At 41.4% G+C, this 16,497-nt stretch overlaps 1 protein-coding gene across 1 annotated transcript in view; it reads right to left on the reverse strand.

Annotated features, from left to right (window-relative positions):
• Window positions 1-7,077: 7,077 nt before the first annotated feature.
• The window catches only part of LOC123732731 (low affinity immunoglobulin gamma Fc region receptor II-like), a gene marked incomplete at its 3' end in the record, with an annotated part of 49,442 nt that continues 40,022 nt past the window's right edge, over window positions 7,078-16,497 (reverse strand). The window contains exon 6 of the mRNA XM_045711988.1: window positions 7,078-7,119. Coding sequence (XP_045567944.1) covers window positions 7,078-7,119 — 42 coding nt within the window. The remainder of the gene's footprint in view (window positions 7,120-16,497) is intronic.

Raw genomic sequence — 16,497 nt, forward strand, 5'->3', positions numbered from 1 at the left:
CATCCGTTTTGCCACCAAAGCCCCATATACTACCCACCACTGTTGACCTGTTATGCTCTTGTTGGCTGGCCCTCGCTATATTCGTTCGCTAAACCCACTGGCTCCAGGTAATCTATAAGTCTTTGCTAGGTAAAGTCCCGCCTTATCTCAGCTCACTGTGGTCACCATAGCAGCACCCACAGCATGCGCTCCAGCAGGTATATTTCACTGGTCATCCCCAAGCCAACTCCTCCTTTGACCGCCTTTCCACCTTCCAGTTCTCTGATGCCAATGACTGGAACGAATTGCAAAAAATCACTGAAGCTGGTGACATATCTCCCTCACTAACTAGCATCAGCTGTCAAAGCAGCTTACCTTATTGCACCTGTACATAGCCCATCTGTAAATGGCCCACCACAACTACCTCATCCCCATACTGATTTTTGCTCCTTTGACCTCAGTATCTCTACTTGCACATTCATCTTCTATCTATCTATCACTCCAGTCGATCTGTCACTCCAGTGTTTAATGGCTATTTTATAGATGACGTCGCCAAAGTCGAGGATCGGTAGGATGGTCAGTTTTACGAGGGTATGTTTGGCAACATGAGTGAAAGATGCTTTGTTGCGGATTGGAGATGCTTAATGTGAGTCTGGAAGCAGAATTTACAGTTTAACCAGACACTTAAGTATTTGTAGTTATCCATATATTCTAAGTCAGAGCCGTCCAGAGTAGTGATGCTGGACTTGCGGGCAGGTGCGGGCAGTGATCGGTTGAATAGCATGCATTTAGTTTTACTTGCATTTTAGAGCAGTTGGAGACCACGGAAGGAGACTTGTATGGCATTGAAGGTTAGTTAATTAACACAGTGTCCAAAGAAGGCCCAGAGGTGTACAGAATGGTGTCGTCTGCGTAGAAGTGAATCAGAGAATCACCAGCAGCAAGAGCGACATCATTGATATATACAGAGAAGAGAGTTGGCCCGAGAATTGAACCCTGTGGCACCCATATAGAGACTGCCAGAGGTCCAGACAACAGGCCCTACAATTTGACACACTGAACTCTATCAGATAAGTAGTTGGTGAACCAGGCGAGGCAATCATTTGAAAAACAAAGGCTGTTGAGTCTGCCAATAAGAATGCGGTGATCGACAGAGTTGAAAGCCTTAGCCAGGTCGATGAATACGGCTGCACAGTAATGTCTCTTATCGATGGTGGTTATGATATTGTTTAGGACCTTGAGCGTGGCTGAGGTGCACCCATGACCAGCTCGGAAACCAGATTGCATAGCGGAGAAGGTATGGTGGGATTCGAAATGGTCAGTAATCTGTTTGTTAATGTGGCTTTCGAAGAGCTTAGAAAGGCAGGGTAGGATATATATAGGTCTGTAGCAGTTTGGGTCTAGAGTGTCACCCCCCTTTGAAGAGGGGTATGACCGCGGCAGCTTTCCAATCTTTGGGAATCCCAGACGAAATGAAAGAGAGGTTGAACAGGCTAGTAACAGGGGTTGCTACAATTTCGACAGATCTTTTTAGAAAGAGCATCCAAATTGTCTAGCCCGGCTGATTTGTAGGGGTCCAGATTTTGCAGCTCTTTCAGAACATCAGCTATCTGGATTTGGGTGAAGGAGAAACGGTGGGTGCTTGGGTGGGTTCCCGGATGAGGGTGCCGGGCAGTTGACCTGGGTAGGGGAAGCCAAGTGGAAAGCATGGCCAGCCGTAGAGAAATGCTTATTGAAATTCTCAATTATAGTGGATTTATCGGTGGTAACAGTGGGCAGCTGGGAGGAGGTGCTCTTATTCTCCATGGACTTCACAGTGTCCCAGAACTTTTTGAGTTTGTGCTACAGGATGCAAATTTCTGTTTGAAAAAGCTAGCCTCAGCTTTCCTAACTGCCTGTGTATATTGGGTTCTAACTTCCCTGAAAAGTTGCATATCACGGGGGGCTATTCGATGCTAATGCAGAACGCCACAGGATGTTTTGTGCTGGTCAAGGGCAGACAGGTCTGGAGTGAACCAAGGGCTATATCTATTCCTGGTAAAAAAAATTGAATGGAGCATGCTTATTTAAGATTGTGAGGAAGGCACTTTTAAAGAATAGCCAGGCATCCTCTACTGATGGGATGAGGTCAATATCCTTCCAGGATACCCCGGCCAGGTTGATTAGAAAGGCCTGCTCGCTGAAGTGTTTTAGGGAGTGTTTGACAGTGATGAGGGTGGTCGTTTGACTGCGGACCCATTACAGACGCAGGCAATGAGGCAATGATTGCTGAGATCTTAGTTGAAAACAGCAGAGGTGTATTTGGAGGGAGAGTTAGTTAGAATGATATCTATGAGGATGCCTGTGTCTACGGATTTGGGGTTGAACCTGGTAGGTTCATTGATCATTTGTGTGAGATTGAGGGCATCAAGCTAAGATTGTAAAATGGCCGAGGTGTTAACCTCTCTGGGCCAGTGGGACGCTTGCGTCCCACCTAGTCAACAGCTAGTGGAATCCGTGGCGCGATATTCAAATACCTTAGAAATGCTATTGCTTCAATTTCTCAAACATATTACTATTTTACACCATTTTAAAGACAAGACACTCGTTAATCTAAACACACAGTCCGATTTCAAAAAGGCTTTACAACGAAAGCAAAACATTAGATTATGTCAGCAGAGTACCCAGCCAGAAATAATCAGACACCCATTTTTCAAGCTAGCATATAATGTCACAAAAACCAAAACCACAGCTAAATGCAGCACTAACCTTTGATGATCTTCATCAGATGACACTCCTAGGACATTATGTTATACAATACATGCATGTTTTGTTCAATCAAGTTCATATTTATATCAAAAACCAGCTTTTTACATTAGCATGTGACTAGCATGTGACTAGCATTCCCACCGAACACTTCCGGTGAATTTACTAAATTACTCACGATAAACGTTCACAAAAAACATAACAATTATTTTAAGAATTATCGATACAGACCTCCTTTATGCAATCGCGGTGTCCGATTTTAAAATAGCTTTTCGGTGAAAGCACATTTTGCAATATTCTGAGTAGATAGCCCGGCCATCACAGGCTAGCTATTTTGACACCCAGTAAGTTTGGTACTCAGATTTACTGTAAGAAAATTTGGATTATCTTTGCTGTTCTTCGTCAGAATGCACTCCCAGGACTTCTACTTCAACAACAAATGTTGGTTTGGTTCCAAATAATCCATAGTTATATCCAAATAGCGGCGTTTTGTTCGTGCGTTCAAGACACTATCCGAAGGGTAAAGAAGGGTGACGCGCCGGTCGCGTTCGTGACAAAAAAATTCAAAATATTCCATTACCGAACTTCAAAGCATGTCAAACGCTGTTTAAAATAAATTTTTATGCTATTTTTCTCGTAAAAAAGCGATAATATTCCGACCGGGAGTCGTTGTTTTCGTTCAAAGACTGAAAACGTAAACATGGAGTCGTCTCGTGCGCGCGCACCAGTCTCATGGTTCTCAGATCGACCACTTACCAAATGCGCTACTGTTTTTCAGCCATGGCCTGCAAAGCCACCATTCAGCTTTTTGCCACCTTCTGAGAGCCTATGGGAGCCGTAGGAAGTGTCACATAACAGCAGAGTTCCCCTGTTTTGGATAGAGATGACAAAGAAGGCCAAGAAATGGTCCAAGAGGGCGCTTCCTGTTTGGAATCTTCTCAGGTTTTGGCCTGCCAAATGAGTTATGTTATACTCACAGACACCATTCAAACAGTTTTAGAAACTTTAGGGTGGTTCTATCCAAATCAAACAATTATATGCATATTCTAGTTACTGGGCAGGAGTAGTAACCAGATTAAATCGGGTACGTTTTTTGCAAATACTGCCCCTATCCCCAACAGGTTAACCTCTTGTCGTTCGCCTAGGATAGGGGGCGCTACAGCGATTTTTGAAAAAATGTGTGCCCATTTTAAACGGCCTCCTACTCAAACTCAGAAGCTAGGATATGCATATAATTAACCTGTTATGGCTAGGGGGCAGTATTTTCACGGCTGGATAAAAAACGTACCCGATTTAATCTGGTTACCACTCCTACCCAGTAACTAGAATATGCATATACTTATTACATATGGATAGAAAACACCCTAAAGTTTCTAAAACTGTTTGAATGGTGTCTGTGAGTATAACAGAACTCATTTGGCAGGCAAAAAACTGAGAAGGTTTCATGCAGGAAGTGGCCTGTCTGACAAGGTGTCGTTCTTCTTGTCTCTGTTTATTGAAGAGTGAGGATCTTAGCTGTCCCGTAACACTTCCTACGGCTGCCATAGGGTCTCAGAAGGCGGTAAAAAGCTGAATCGTGGCTTTGCAGGCTCTGGCTGAAAAAAAGTAGCGCGTTTGGGTAGTGGCTGGTTACAGTACTGTGAGACTCAGGCGCGTGCCCGCGTCGACCGAAAGCTTTGTTTACTTTCCTCTGTTTAGCTAAATGGACATTCCCGGTCGGAATATTATCGCTTTTTACGAGAAAAATTGCATAAAAATGGATTTTAAACAGCGGTTGACATGCTTCGAAGTACGGTAATGGAATATTTAGATTTTTTTGTCACGAATTGCGCCATGCGCGCGACCCTTATTTACCCTTTCAGATAGTGTCTGGAGCATACGAACAAAACGCCGCAATTTGGATATAACGATGGATTATTTTGGACCAAACCAACATTTGTTATTGAAGTAGCAGACCTGGGAGTGCATTCTGACGAAGACAACAAAAGGTAATCAAACTTTTATAATAGTAAATCTGATATTGGTGAGTGCTAAACTTGCCGGGTGTCTAAATAGCTAGCCCTGTGATGCCGGGCTATGTACTTAGAATATTGCAAAATGTGCTTTCACCAAAAGCTATTTTAAAATCGGACATATCGAGTGCATAGAGGAGTTCTGTATCTATAATTCTTAAAATAATTGTTATGCTTTTTGTGAACGTTTATCGTGAGTAATTTAGAAATTGTTAGCAAATTCCTCCGGAAGTTTGCGGGGGTATGCTAGTTCTGAACGTCACATGCTAATGTAAAAAGTTGTTTTTTGATATAAATATGAACTTGATTGAACAAAACATGCATGTATTGTATAACATAATGTCCTAGGTGTGTCATCTGATGAAGATCATCAAAGGTTAGTGCTGCATTTAGCTGTCTTCTGGGTTTTTGTGACATTATATGCTAGCTTGAAAAATGGGTGTCTGATTATTTCTGGCTTGGTACTCTGCTGACATAATCTAATGTTTTGCTTTCGCTGTGAAATAGTCATATGTTTGAAAAATTGAAGTTTTTGTATTTTTGAGGAATTTGTAATTCGCGCCACGCCTATCATTGGATATTGGAGCAGGTGTTCCGCTAGCGGAACGTCTAGATATAAGAGGTTAATACTTGTGGATAGAAAACACCCTAAAGTTTCTAAAACTGTTTGAATGATGTCTGTGAGTATAACAGAACTCATATGGCAGTCAAAACCCCGAGACCGATCGTAACAGGAAGTGGAATTCTGAATTGCGGACTCAACTTCATCAGTTTGCCTGTAAATCACACAGTGAGCAATGGTTCATTGAGCACTTCCTATTGCTTCCACTAGATGTCCCCAGTCTTTACAAAGTGATTTGAGCCTTCTACTGTGAAAACTGAATGAATGAGACGCAGTGGAACGTGATCACACGGAGAGGGCCATCACCATTATGATGCCGGCGCCCCTGGCTACCCTCCACTTTCGAAACGTTTTGAAACACAATGCAATCGTCCCCCTTGAATCTTATTGGAGCTCTGGTTGAAAAAGGCCCTAAAGATTTATGTTATACAACGTTTGACATGTTTGAACGAACCTAAATTTTAAAAAAATGAATTTTTTCGAAAGTGGAGTCCCGCGCACGACGGAACTTTTGGTGCAGCCTTCAGAACGCGCTAACAGGAACAAGCTATTGGAACATAAAGGATTCACTTTTTTCGAACGAAAATACATTTGTTGTGGACCTGGGATTCCTAGAAGTGCTTTCTGATGAAGATAATCAAAGGTAAGGGATTACTGACAATAGTATACAAGACTAGATTTGATATGCGATTTTTCCAAGATGGCGCTGACCTGTAACGGTAGCCTATTTTCTGAGTATCGCATCCCCTTTTATCGCAAAGTGTGATTACCCAGTAAAGTTATTTTTAAATCTGGCATTACAGGTGCTTTCAAGAGATATTCATCTATACATCTTAGAATGACAATATTACATTTTAAAAATGTTTTCGAATAGTAATTTAGTAAATTGTAGTTCTGCTTCACCGGGTGCATTTGAGGGAAAATAGTTAGTCAACGTTACGCGCCGATGTAAAATGCTGTTTTTATATATAAATACGAACTTTATCGAACAAAAGAATGCATGTATTGTGTAACATGATGTCCTAGGGGTGTCATCTGATGAAGATTGTCAAAGGTTAGTGCTGCATTTAGCTGTTTTTTGGTTATTTGTGATGCATGTGGTTGGTCGGGAAAATGGCTATGTGGCTACTTTTACGATATACTCCTCTAACATAATCTAATGTTTTGCTTTTGCTGTAAAGCCTTTTTGAAATCGGACAACGTGGTTCGATTCAGGAGAGGTGTATCTATAAAACGATATAACATAGTCCTATATTTGAAAAATAAAAATAAAATAAAATGTGTTATGCTAATGGGGATAGGATTTTTCGCTGGACGGAGCCCAACCAGGGGTTAAGCATGTCCCAGTTTAGGTCACCTAGCAGCACAAGCTCAGAAGATAAATGTGGGGCAATCAATTCACATATGGTGTCGAGGGCACAGCTGGGGCAGAGGGTGGTTTATAGCAAGTGGCAACGGTGAGAGGCTTGTTTCTGGAAAGGTGAATTTTTAGAAGTAGAAGCTCGAACTCCTCATCAATACTTGGGCTATTTAATCCTTACCCAAGCTATTTACTCCTCAATACATGTATTCATATCAGTTACATTACATATTTTGGTAGTTGACTCTAATCCATCCTACTTTCTACTACTACTAAGAGGTAACATAATATAGTACACACTGTGTTCAGAATACCATATTGTGACCCTGCAGCTGTTGTGTTGTAAGGCAGAAACTCACCTAATTGGTATTGGTGGGTCTTCCTGGGTACCCTGGTTTCCCCTAAACAGACAGTTATTAACACTTTACAACATGGTTCAATCAGAGATACAGTTATCAACACTCTACAACATGGTTCAATCAGAGATACAGTTATCAACACTTTACAACATGGTTCAATCAGAGATACAGTTATCAACACTTTACAACATGGTTCAATCAGAGCTACAGTTATCAACACTTTACAACATCGTTCAATCAGAGATACAGTTATCAACACTTTACAACATGGTTCAATCAGAGCTACAGTTATCAACACTTTATAACAGGGTTCAATCAGAGCTAATCATCCTTACTTTACATGTTTCAATCAGAGGTAATCAATACTTTACAACATGGTTCAATCAGAGCTAGTTATTAAGTCTTTAAAAAAGGGTTAAATTAGAGCTACAGTTATCAAAACTTTAAACATGTTCAATCAGAGAGCCAAATACATGGAGCAGTTATGGAGCAATTCCTGACATTTAAACCTACATTTAAACCTAGGGAAAAATCCCTGGTTTAGTTCAGTTAGGATCACCACTCTATTTTAAGAATGTGAAATGTCAGAATAATATTAGAGAGAATGATTTATTTTAGCTTTTATTTCTTTCATCACATTCCCAGTGGGTCAGAAGTTTACATACACTCAATTAGTATTTGGTAGTACAGCCTTTAAATTGTTTAACTTGGGTCAAACGTTTTGGGTAGCCTTCCACAAGCTTCCCACAATAATTTGGGTGAATTTTGGCCCATTCCTTCTGACAGAGCGGGTGTAACTGAGTCAGGTTTGTAGGCCTCCTCGCTCTCACATGATTTTCAGTTCTGTCCACAAATTTTCTATAGGATTGAGGTCAGGGCTTTGTGATGGTCACTCCAATATCTTGACTTCGTTGTCTTTTAGGCATTTTGCCACAACTTTGGAAGTATGCTTGGGGTCATTGTCCATTTGGAAGACCCATTTTCGATCGAGCTTTAACTTCCTGACTGTCTTGAGATGATGCTTCAATACATCCACATAATTTTACTCCCTCATTATGCCATCTATTTTGTGAAGTGCACCAGTCACTCCTGCAGCAAAGCACCCCCACAACATGATGCTGCCATCCCTGTGCTTCACGGTTGGGATGGTGTTCTTCAGCTTGCAAGCTTCCCCCTTTTTCCTCAAAACATAACGATGGTCATTATGGCCAAACAGTTCTATTTTTGTTTCATCAGACCAGAGGACATTTCTCCAAAAAGTATGGAGCAGTTATGGAGCAGTGGCTTCTTCCTTGCTGAGCGGCCTTTCAAGTTATGGCAATATAGGACTTGATTTACTGTGGATATAGATACTTTTGTACCAGTTTCCTTCAGCATCTTCACAAGGTCCTTTGCTGTAGTTCTGGGATTGATTTGCACATTTCGCACCAAAGTACGTTCATTTCTAGGAGACAGAACAGAACGTGTCCCAAGGATTAAAGGCATAGTCAACTTAGTGTATGTGTCACGTCCTGGCCAGTATAAGGGTTAATTATTATTGTAGTTTGGTTAGGACGTGGCAGAGGGTATTTGTTTTATGTGGCTCGGGGTGGTGTTTTTCTAAAAAGGGCATTTGATTTAGTATTCCGGGGTTTTTGGGCACTGTTCCTTGTCTACGTATTTCTATGTTGATCTAGTTGGTTGTATGTCTATGTTTGGTTAATTGGGGTGGACTTCCAATTGAAGGCAGCTGTGTGGTGTTGCCTTTGATTGGAAGTCCTATATTAGTTGGGTGTGTTTGTCTGTGTATTTGTGGGAGATTGTTTCTTGTCTAGCATGTATGAGCCTGAGAAGACTGTCGGTATATCTTGAGTTCGTTTTGTTGTTTTTGTGTTCATTTTGATTTAACCTGTTAGGGCTAGGGGGCAGCATTTGCACGTCTGGATAAGAAAAAAAGTACCCGATATAATCTGGTTACTAATCCTACCCAGTAACTAGAATATGCATATACTTATTATATATGGATAGAAAACACTCTAAAGTTTCTAAAACTGTTTGAATGGTGTCTGTGAGTATAACAGAACTCATTTGGCAGGCAAAACCCTGAGACATTCTCTGACAGGAAGTGGATACCTGATGTGTTGTATTACCTTTAAACCTATCCCATTGAAAAACACAGGGGCTGAGGAATATTTTGGCACTTCCTATTGCTTCCACTAGATGTCACCAGCCTTTACAAAGTGTTTTGAGTCTTCTGGAGGGAGATCTGACCGAACAAGAGCCATGGAACGATGATGTCCCATTAGACACCTGGCGCGAGTTCATGTTGGGTACCCTCGTTCCAATACGTTATAAAAGAGTATGCATTCGTCCACCTTGAATATTATTCATGTTCTGGTTAAAAAAGGCCCTAATGATTTATGCTATACAACGTTTGACATGTTTGAACGAACGTAAATATATTTTTCCCCTCGTTCATGACGAGAAGTCCGGCTGGCTTAGATCATGTGCTAACAAGACGGAGATTTTTGGACATAAATGATGAGCTTTTTTGAACAAAACTACATTCGTTATGGACCTGTGATACCTGGAAGTGACATCTGATGAAGAGAATCAAAGGTAATGGATTATTTACATAGTATTTTCGATTTTAGATCTCCCCAACATGACGTCTAGTCTGTATCGCAACGCGTATTTTTCTGGGCGCAGTGCTCAGATTATTGCAAAGTGTGATTTCCCAGTAAGGTTATTTTTAAATCTGGCAAGTTGATTGCGTTCAAGAGATGTAAATCTATAATTCTTTAACCTCTTGGGGCTAGGTGGGACGCTAGCGTGCCACCTGTGGTGCACTCCATCAACAGCAGGTGCATTTCAAGAAGCGGCAAATTTGAATCCAAATAAATGTCAAAATTCAAATTTTTCAAAAATACAACTATGTTACACCATTTGAAAGATAAACATCTCCTTAATCTAACCACGTTTTACGATTTCAAAAAGGTTTTACGGCGAAAGCATAAATTTAGAGTATGTTAGGACAGTACATTTACAAGAGTTGTGTGTAATGTTTTGTCAAGTCAAAGACAGGGTCACCAAAACCATAAAACCAGCTAAAATGATACACTAACCTTTTACAATCTCCATCAGATGACACTCCTAGGACATTATGTTAGACAATGCATGCATTTTTAGTTCTATCAAGTTCATATTTATATACAAAAACAGCGTTTTACTATGGCATTGATGTTGAGGAAATCGTTTCCCTCCAATAACCGGCAGTCAAGTCAGCGTCAGAAATTAAATAATTAAAATTAGAAAACATTGGTAAAATATTATATTGTCATTTAAAGAATTATAGATTTACATCTTTTGAACGCAATCAACTTGCCAGATTTAAAAATAACCTTACTGGGAAATCACACTTTGCAATAATCTGAGCACTGTGCCCAGAAAAATACGCGTTCGCGATACAGACTAGACGTCATGTTGGGGAGATCTAAAATCGAAAATACTATGTAAATAATCCATTACCTTTGATTCTCTTCATCAGATGTCACTTCCAGGTATCACAGGTCCATAACGAATGTAGTTTTGTTCAAAAAAGCTCATCATTTATGTCCAAAAATCTCCGTCTCGTTAGCACATGATGTAAGCCAGCCGGACTTCTCGTCATGAACGAGGGGGAAAAATATATTTCCGTTCGTTCAAACATGTCAAACGTTGTATAGCATAAATCATTAGGGCCTTTTTTTAACCAGAACATGAATAATATTCAAGGTGGACGAATGCATAGCCTTTTATAACGTATTGGAACGAGGGTACCCAACATGAAGTAGCGCGCCAGGTGTCTAATGGGACATCACCGTTCCATGGCTCTTGTTCGGTCAGATCTCCCTCCAGAAGACTCAAAACACTTTGTAAAGGCTGGTGACATCTAGTGGAAGCAATAGGAAGTGCCAAAATATTCCTAAACCCCTGTGTTTTTCAATGGGATAGGTTTAAAGTCAATACAACACATCAGGTATCCACTTCCTGTCAGAAAATGTCTCAGGGTTTTGCCTGCCAAATGAGTTCTGTTATACTCACAGACACCATTCAAACAGTTTTGGAAACTTTAGAGTGTTTTCTATCCATATATAATAAGTATATGCATATTCTAGTTACTGGGTAGGATTAGTAACCAGATTAAATCGGGTAAAATTTTTTTATCCAGACGTGCAAATGCTGCCCCCTAGACCCAACAGGTTAAATGACAATATAATATTTTACCAATGTTTTCTAATTTTAATTATTTAATTTGTGACGCTGACTTGACTGCCGGTTATTGGAGGGAAACGATTTCCTCAACATCAATGCCATAGTAAAACGCTGTTTTTGGATATAAATATGAACTTGATAGAACTAAAAATGCATGCATTGTCTAACATAATGTCCTAGGAGTGTCATCTGATGGAGATTGTAAAAGGTTAGTGCATCATTTTAGCTGGTTTTATGGTTTTGGTGACCCTGTCTTTGACTTGACAAAACATTACACACAACTCTTGTAAATGTACTGTCCTAACATACTCTAAATTTATGCTTTCGCCGTAAAACCTTTTTGAAATCGTAAAACGTGGTTAGATTAAGGAGATGTTTATCTTTCAAAGGGTGTAAAATAGTTGTATGTTTGAAAAATTTGAATTTTGACATTTATTTGGATTCAAATTTGCCGCTCTTGAAATGCACCTGCTGTTGATGGAGTGCACCACGGGTGGCACGCTAGCGTCCCACCTAGCCCATAGAGGTTAATAAATGTTCAAAATGAACAAACACAGTCCTGCTGCATTTTGGTCCTCCTTCACCGACGATAACCGTGACAGTATGTAAACTTCTGACCCACTGGAATTGTGATACAGTGATTTATAAGTGAAATAATCTGTCTGTAAACAACTGTTGGACAAATTACTTGTGTAATGCACAAAGTAGATGTCCTAACCGACTTGCCAAAACTATAGTTTGTTAACAAGAAATTTGTGGAGTTGTTGAAAAATGAGTTTTAATGACTCCAACCTAAGTGTATGTAAACTTCTGACTTCTGAGAGCTACAACACTTTACAATATTTTTCAATATGGTTCAACATTGGAGATGTTGTACCCAATGTGACTATTAAAACCTACCCTAACCAGAAACAGTGGATGGATGGCGACATTCGCGCAAAACTGAAAGCGTGATCCACCGCATTTAACCATGGAAAGAGGTCTGGCAATATGGTTGAATATAAACAGTGTAGTTATTCTCTCCGCAAGGCAATCAAACAAGCGAAATGCTGGTACAGGGACATGGTGGAGTCGCAATGCAACGGCTCAGACAAGAGATGTATGTGGCAGGGTCTACAGGAAATCACAGACTAAAAAAACAAAAATAGCCACGTCACGGACACCGACTTCAAGCTTCCAGACAAACTATACACCTTCTTTGCCCGCTTTGAGGATAATACAGTGCCACCGTCGTGGATCGCTAACAAAGACTGTGCTCCCCCCCTCTCCTTCTCAGTGGCTGACGTGAGTAAAACATTTAAACTTGTCAAAACTCACAAGTGCGGCTGGCCCAGACGGCATCCCTAGCCGCGTCCTCAGAGCATGTGCAGACCAGCTGGCTGGTGTGTTTACGGACATATTTAATCGCTCCCTATCCCAGTCTGTTGTCCCCACATGCTTCAAAATGCCTACCATTGTTCCTGTACCCAAGAAGGCAAAGATAACTGAACTAAATGACTACCGCCCCGTAGCACTCACTTCTGTCATCATGAAGTGCTTTGAGAGGCTAGTCAAGGATCATATCACCGCCACCTTACCGGCCACCCAAGACCCACTTCAGTTTGCATACCACCAGGGGCAGGGCCACAGATGACGCAATCGCCATCGCACTGCACACTGCCCAATCCCATCTGGACAAAAGTAATACCTATGTAAGAATGCTGTTCATTGACTACAGCTCAGCATTCAACACCATTGTACCCTCCAAGCTCATCATCAAGCTGGAGGCCCAGGGTCTCAACACCGCCCTGTGCAACTGGGTGCTGGACTTTGACGGGCCGCCCGCAGGTGGTGAAGGTATGAAACAACATCTCCACTTCGCTGACCCTCAACACTGGAGCCCCACAAGGGAGTGTGCTCAGCCCTCTCCTGTACGTTCACCCACGCCTGCTTGGCCATGCACGCCTCCAACTCAATCATCAAGTTTGGAGAAGACACAAAAGTAGTGGGCTTGATCACCAACAATGACAAGACAGCCTACAGGAGTTTTAAGTTCTTTGGCGTACACATCACAGACAAACTGAAATGGTCCACCCACACAGACAGTGTGGTGAAGAAGGTGCAACAGCACCTCTTCAACCTCAGGAGGCTGAAGAAATTTGGCTTGTCACCCAAAACCCTGACAAACCTTTACAGATACACAATCGAGAGCATCCTGTCTGGCTGTATCACAGCTTGGTACGGCAACTGCACCGCCTTCAACCACAAGGCTCTCCAGAGGGTGGTGCGGTCTGCACAATGCATCACCGGGGGCAAACTACCTGCCCTCCATGACACCTACAGCAACCTATGTCACAGGAAGGCCAAAAAGATCATCAAGGACAACAACCACCCGAGCCACTGGCTGTTCACACCGCCACTATCCAGAAGGCGAGGTCAGTACAGGTGCATCTAAGCTGGGGCCGAGAGATTGTGAAACAGCTTCTATCTCAAGGCCATCAGACTACTAAACAGCAATCACTAACTCAGAGAGGCTGCTACCTACATTGAGAACCAATCACTGGTCACTTTAAACAACTTCTTCGGGATAGGGGCAGAATCCTGAATTTCCACCTGTCTGACGTGCCCAAAGTAAACTGCCTGTTACTCAGGCCCAGAAGCTAGGTTATGCATATAATTAGTACCATTGGATAGAAAGCACTCTGAAAACACTCTTTCCAAAACTGTTAACCTCTATGGGCTAGGTGGGACGCTTGCGTCCCACCTACTCAACAGCCAGTGTAATCCCGTGGCGCGATATTCAAATACCTCAAAAATGCAAAAACTTCAATTTTTCAAACATATGACTATTTTACACCATTTTAAAGACAAGACTCTCGTTAATCTAACCACACTGTCCGATTTCAAAAAGGCTTTACAACGAAAACAAAACATTATGTCAGCAGAGTACCCAGCCAGAAATAATCAGACACCCATTTTTCAAGCTAGCATATAATGTCACAAAAACCCAGAAGACAGCTAAATGCAGCACTAACCTTTGATGATCTTCATCAGATGACACACCTAGGACATTATGTTATACAATACATGCATGTTTTGTTCAATCAAGTTCATATTTATATCAAAACCAGCTTTTTTACATTAGCATGTGACGTTCAGAACTAGCATACCCCCCCGCAAACCTCCGGTGAATTTACTAAATTACTCACGATAAACGTTCACAAAAAACATAACAATTATTTTAAGAATTATAGATACAGAACTCCTTTGTGCAATCGAGGTGTCCGCTTTTAAAATAGCTTAGCTTAAAATAGAAAATAAAGCATTCGGTTGACTCGGGCACGCTCCTAAGCCCACAGTACTCTGATCGGCCACTATCCAAACGCGATAAATTGTTTCAGCCAGAGCCTGCCTCGATATCCTTCAGCTTTTTCCCGGGCTCTGAGAGCCTATGGGAGCCGTAGGAAGTGTCACGTTATTGCAAAGATCCTCAGTCTTCAATAAAAAGAGTCAAGATAAAACACAACTTGTCAGACAGGCCAATTCCTGCATGGAATCTTCTCAGGTTTTGGCCTGCCATATGAGTTCTGTTATACTCACAGACACCATTCAAACAGTTTTAGAAACTTTAGGGTGTTTTCTATCCAAAGCCAATAATTATATGCATATTCTAGTTACTGGGCAGGAGTAGTAACCAGATTAAATCGGGTATGTTTTTTATCCAGCCGTGTCAATACTGCCCCCTAGCCCTAACAGGTTAACAACCCTCCAAACGAGTTTCAATGCCATACAACTCTCCTTCCGTGGCCTCCAACTGCTCTTAAATGCAGGTAAAACTAAATGCATGCTATTCAATCGATCACTGCCCGCAACTGCTCGCCCGTCCAGCATCACTACTCTGGACGGCTCTGACTTAGAATATGTGGACAACTACAAATACCTGGGTGTCTGGTTAGACTGTAAACTCTCCTTCCAGACTCACATTAACCTGTTGGGGCTAGGGGGCAGTATTGAGAATTTAGAAAAAAATATTTGCCTCCTACACCAACTCAGAAGCTAGAATATGCATATAATTGTTTGATTTGGATAGTGGATAGAAAACACCCTAAAGTTTCTAAAACTGTTTGAATGGTGTCTGTGAGTATAACAGAACTCATTTGGCAGGCCAAAACCTGAGAAGATTCCAAACAGGAAGCGCTCTCTCTGACTTTTTCTTGGCCTTCTTGATCATCTCTAACCAAAACAGGGGATCTCTGGCATGACGTGACATTTTCTAACGCTCCCATAGGCTCTCAGAAGGCGCCAGAACGATGAATGGTGGCTTTGCAGGCCCTGGCTGAAAAACAGTAGCGCATTTTGTAAGTGGTCGATCTGAGGACAATGAGACTGGAGGCGTGTGCACGAGCCGACACCATGTTTACTTTCTCTCTCTTTGAACGAAAACAACGACTCCCGGTCGGAATATTATCGCTTTTTTACGAGAAAAATAGCATAAAAATTGATTTTAAACAGCTTTTGACATGCTTCGAAGTACGGTAATGGAATATTTTGAATTTTTTTGTCGCGAAACGCGTCGGGCGTGTCACCCTTCTTTGCCCTTCAGATAGTGTCTTGAACGCACGAACAAAACGCCGCTATTTGGATATAACTATGGATTATTTGGAACCAAACCAACATTTGTTATTGAAGTAGAAGTCCTGGGAGTGCATTCTGACGAAGAACAGCAAAGTTATTCAAACTTTTCTAATAGTAAATCGGAGTTTGGTGAGTACCACACTTGGTGGGTGTCAAAATAGCTAGCCTGTGATGGCCGGGCTATCTACTCAGAATATTGCAAAATGTGCTTTCACCGAAAAGCTATTTTAAAATCGGACATAGCGAGTGCATAAAGGAGTTCTGTATCTATAATTCTTTAAATAATTGTTATGTTTTTTGTGAACGTTTATCATGAGTAATTTAGTAAATTCACCGGAAGTGTTCGGTGGGAATGCTAGTCACATGCTAGTCACATGCTAATGTAAAAAGCTGGTTTTTGATATAAATATGAACTTGATTGAACAAAACATGCATGTATTGTATAACATAATGTCCTAGGATTGTCATCTGATGAAGTTCATCAAAGGTTAGTGCTGCATTTAGCTGTGGTTTGGGTTTATGTGACATTATATGCTAGCTTGAAAAATGGGTGTCTGATTATTTCTGGCTTGG

The sequence above is a fragment of the Salmo salar genome, unplaced genomic scaffold, assembly GCF_905237065.1.
Source record: "Salmo salar unplaced genomic scaffold, Ssal_v3.1, whole genome shotgun sequence".
Lineage (NCBI taxonomy): Eukaryota > Metazoa > Chordata > Actinopteri > Salmoniformes > Salmonidae > Salmo > Salmo salar.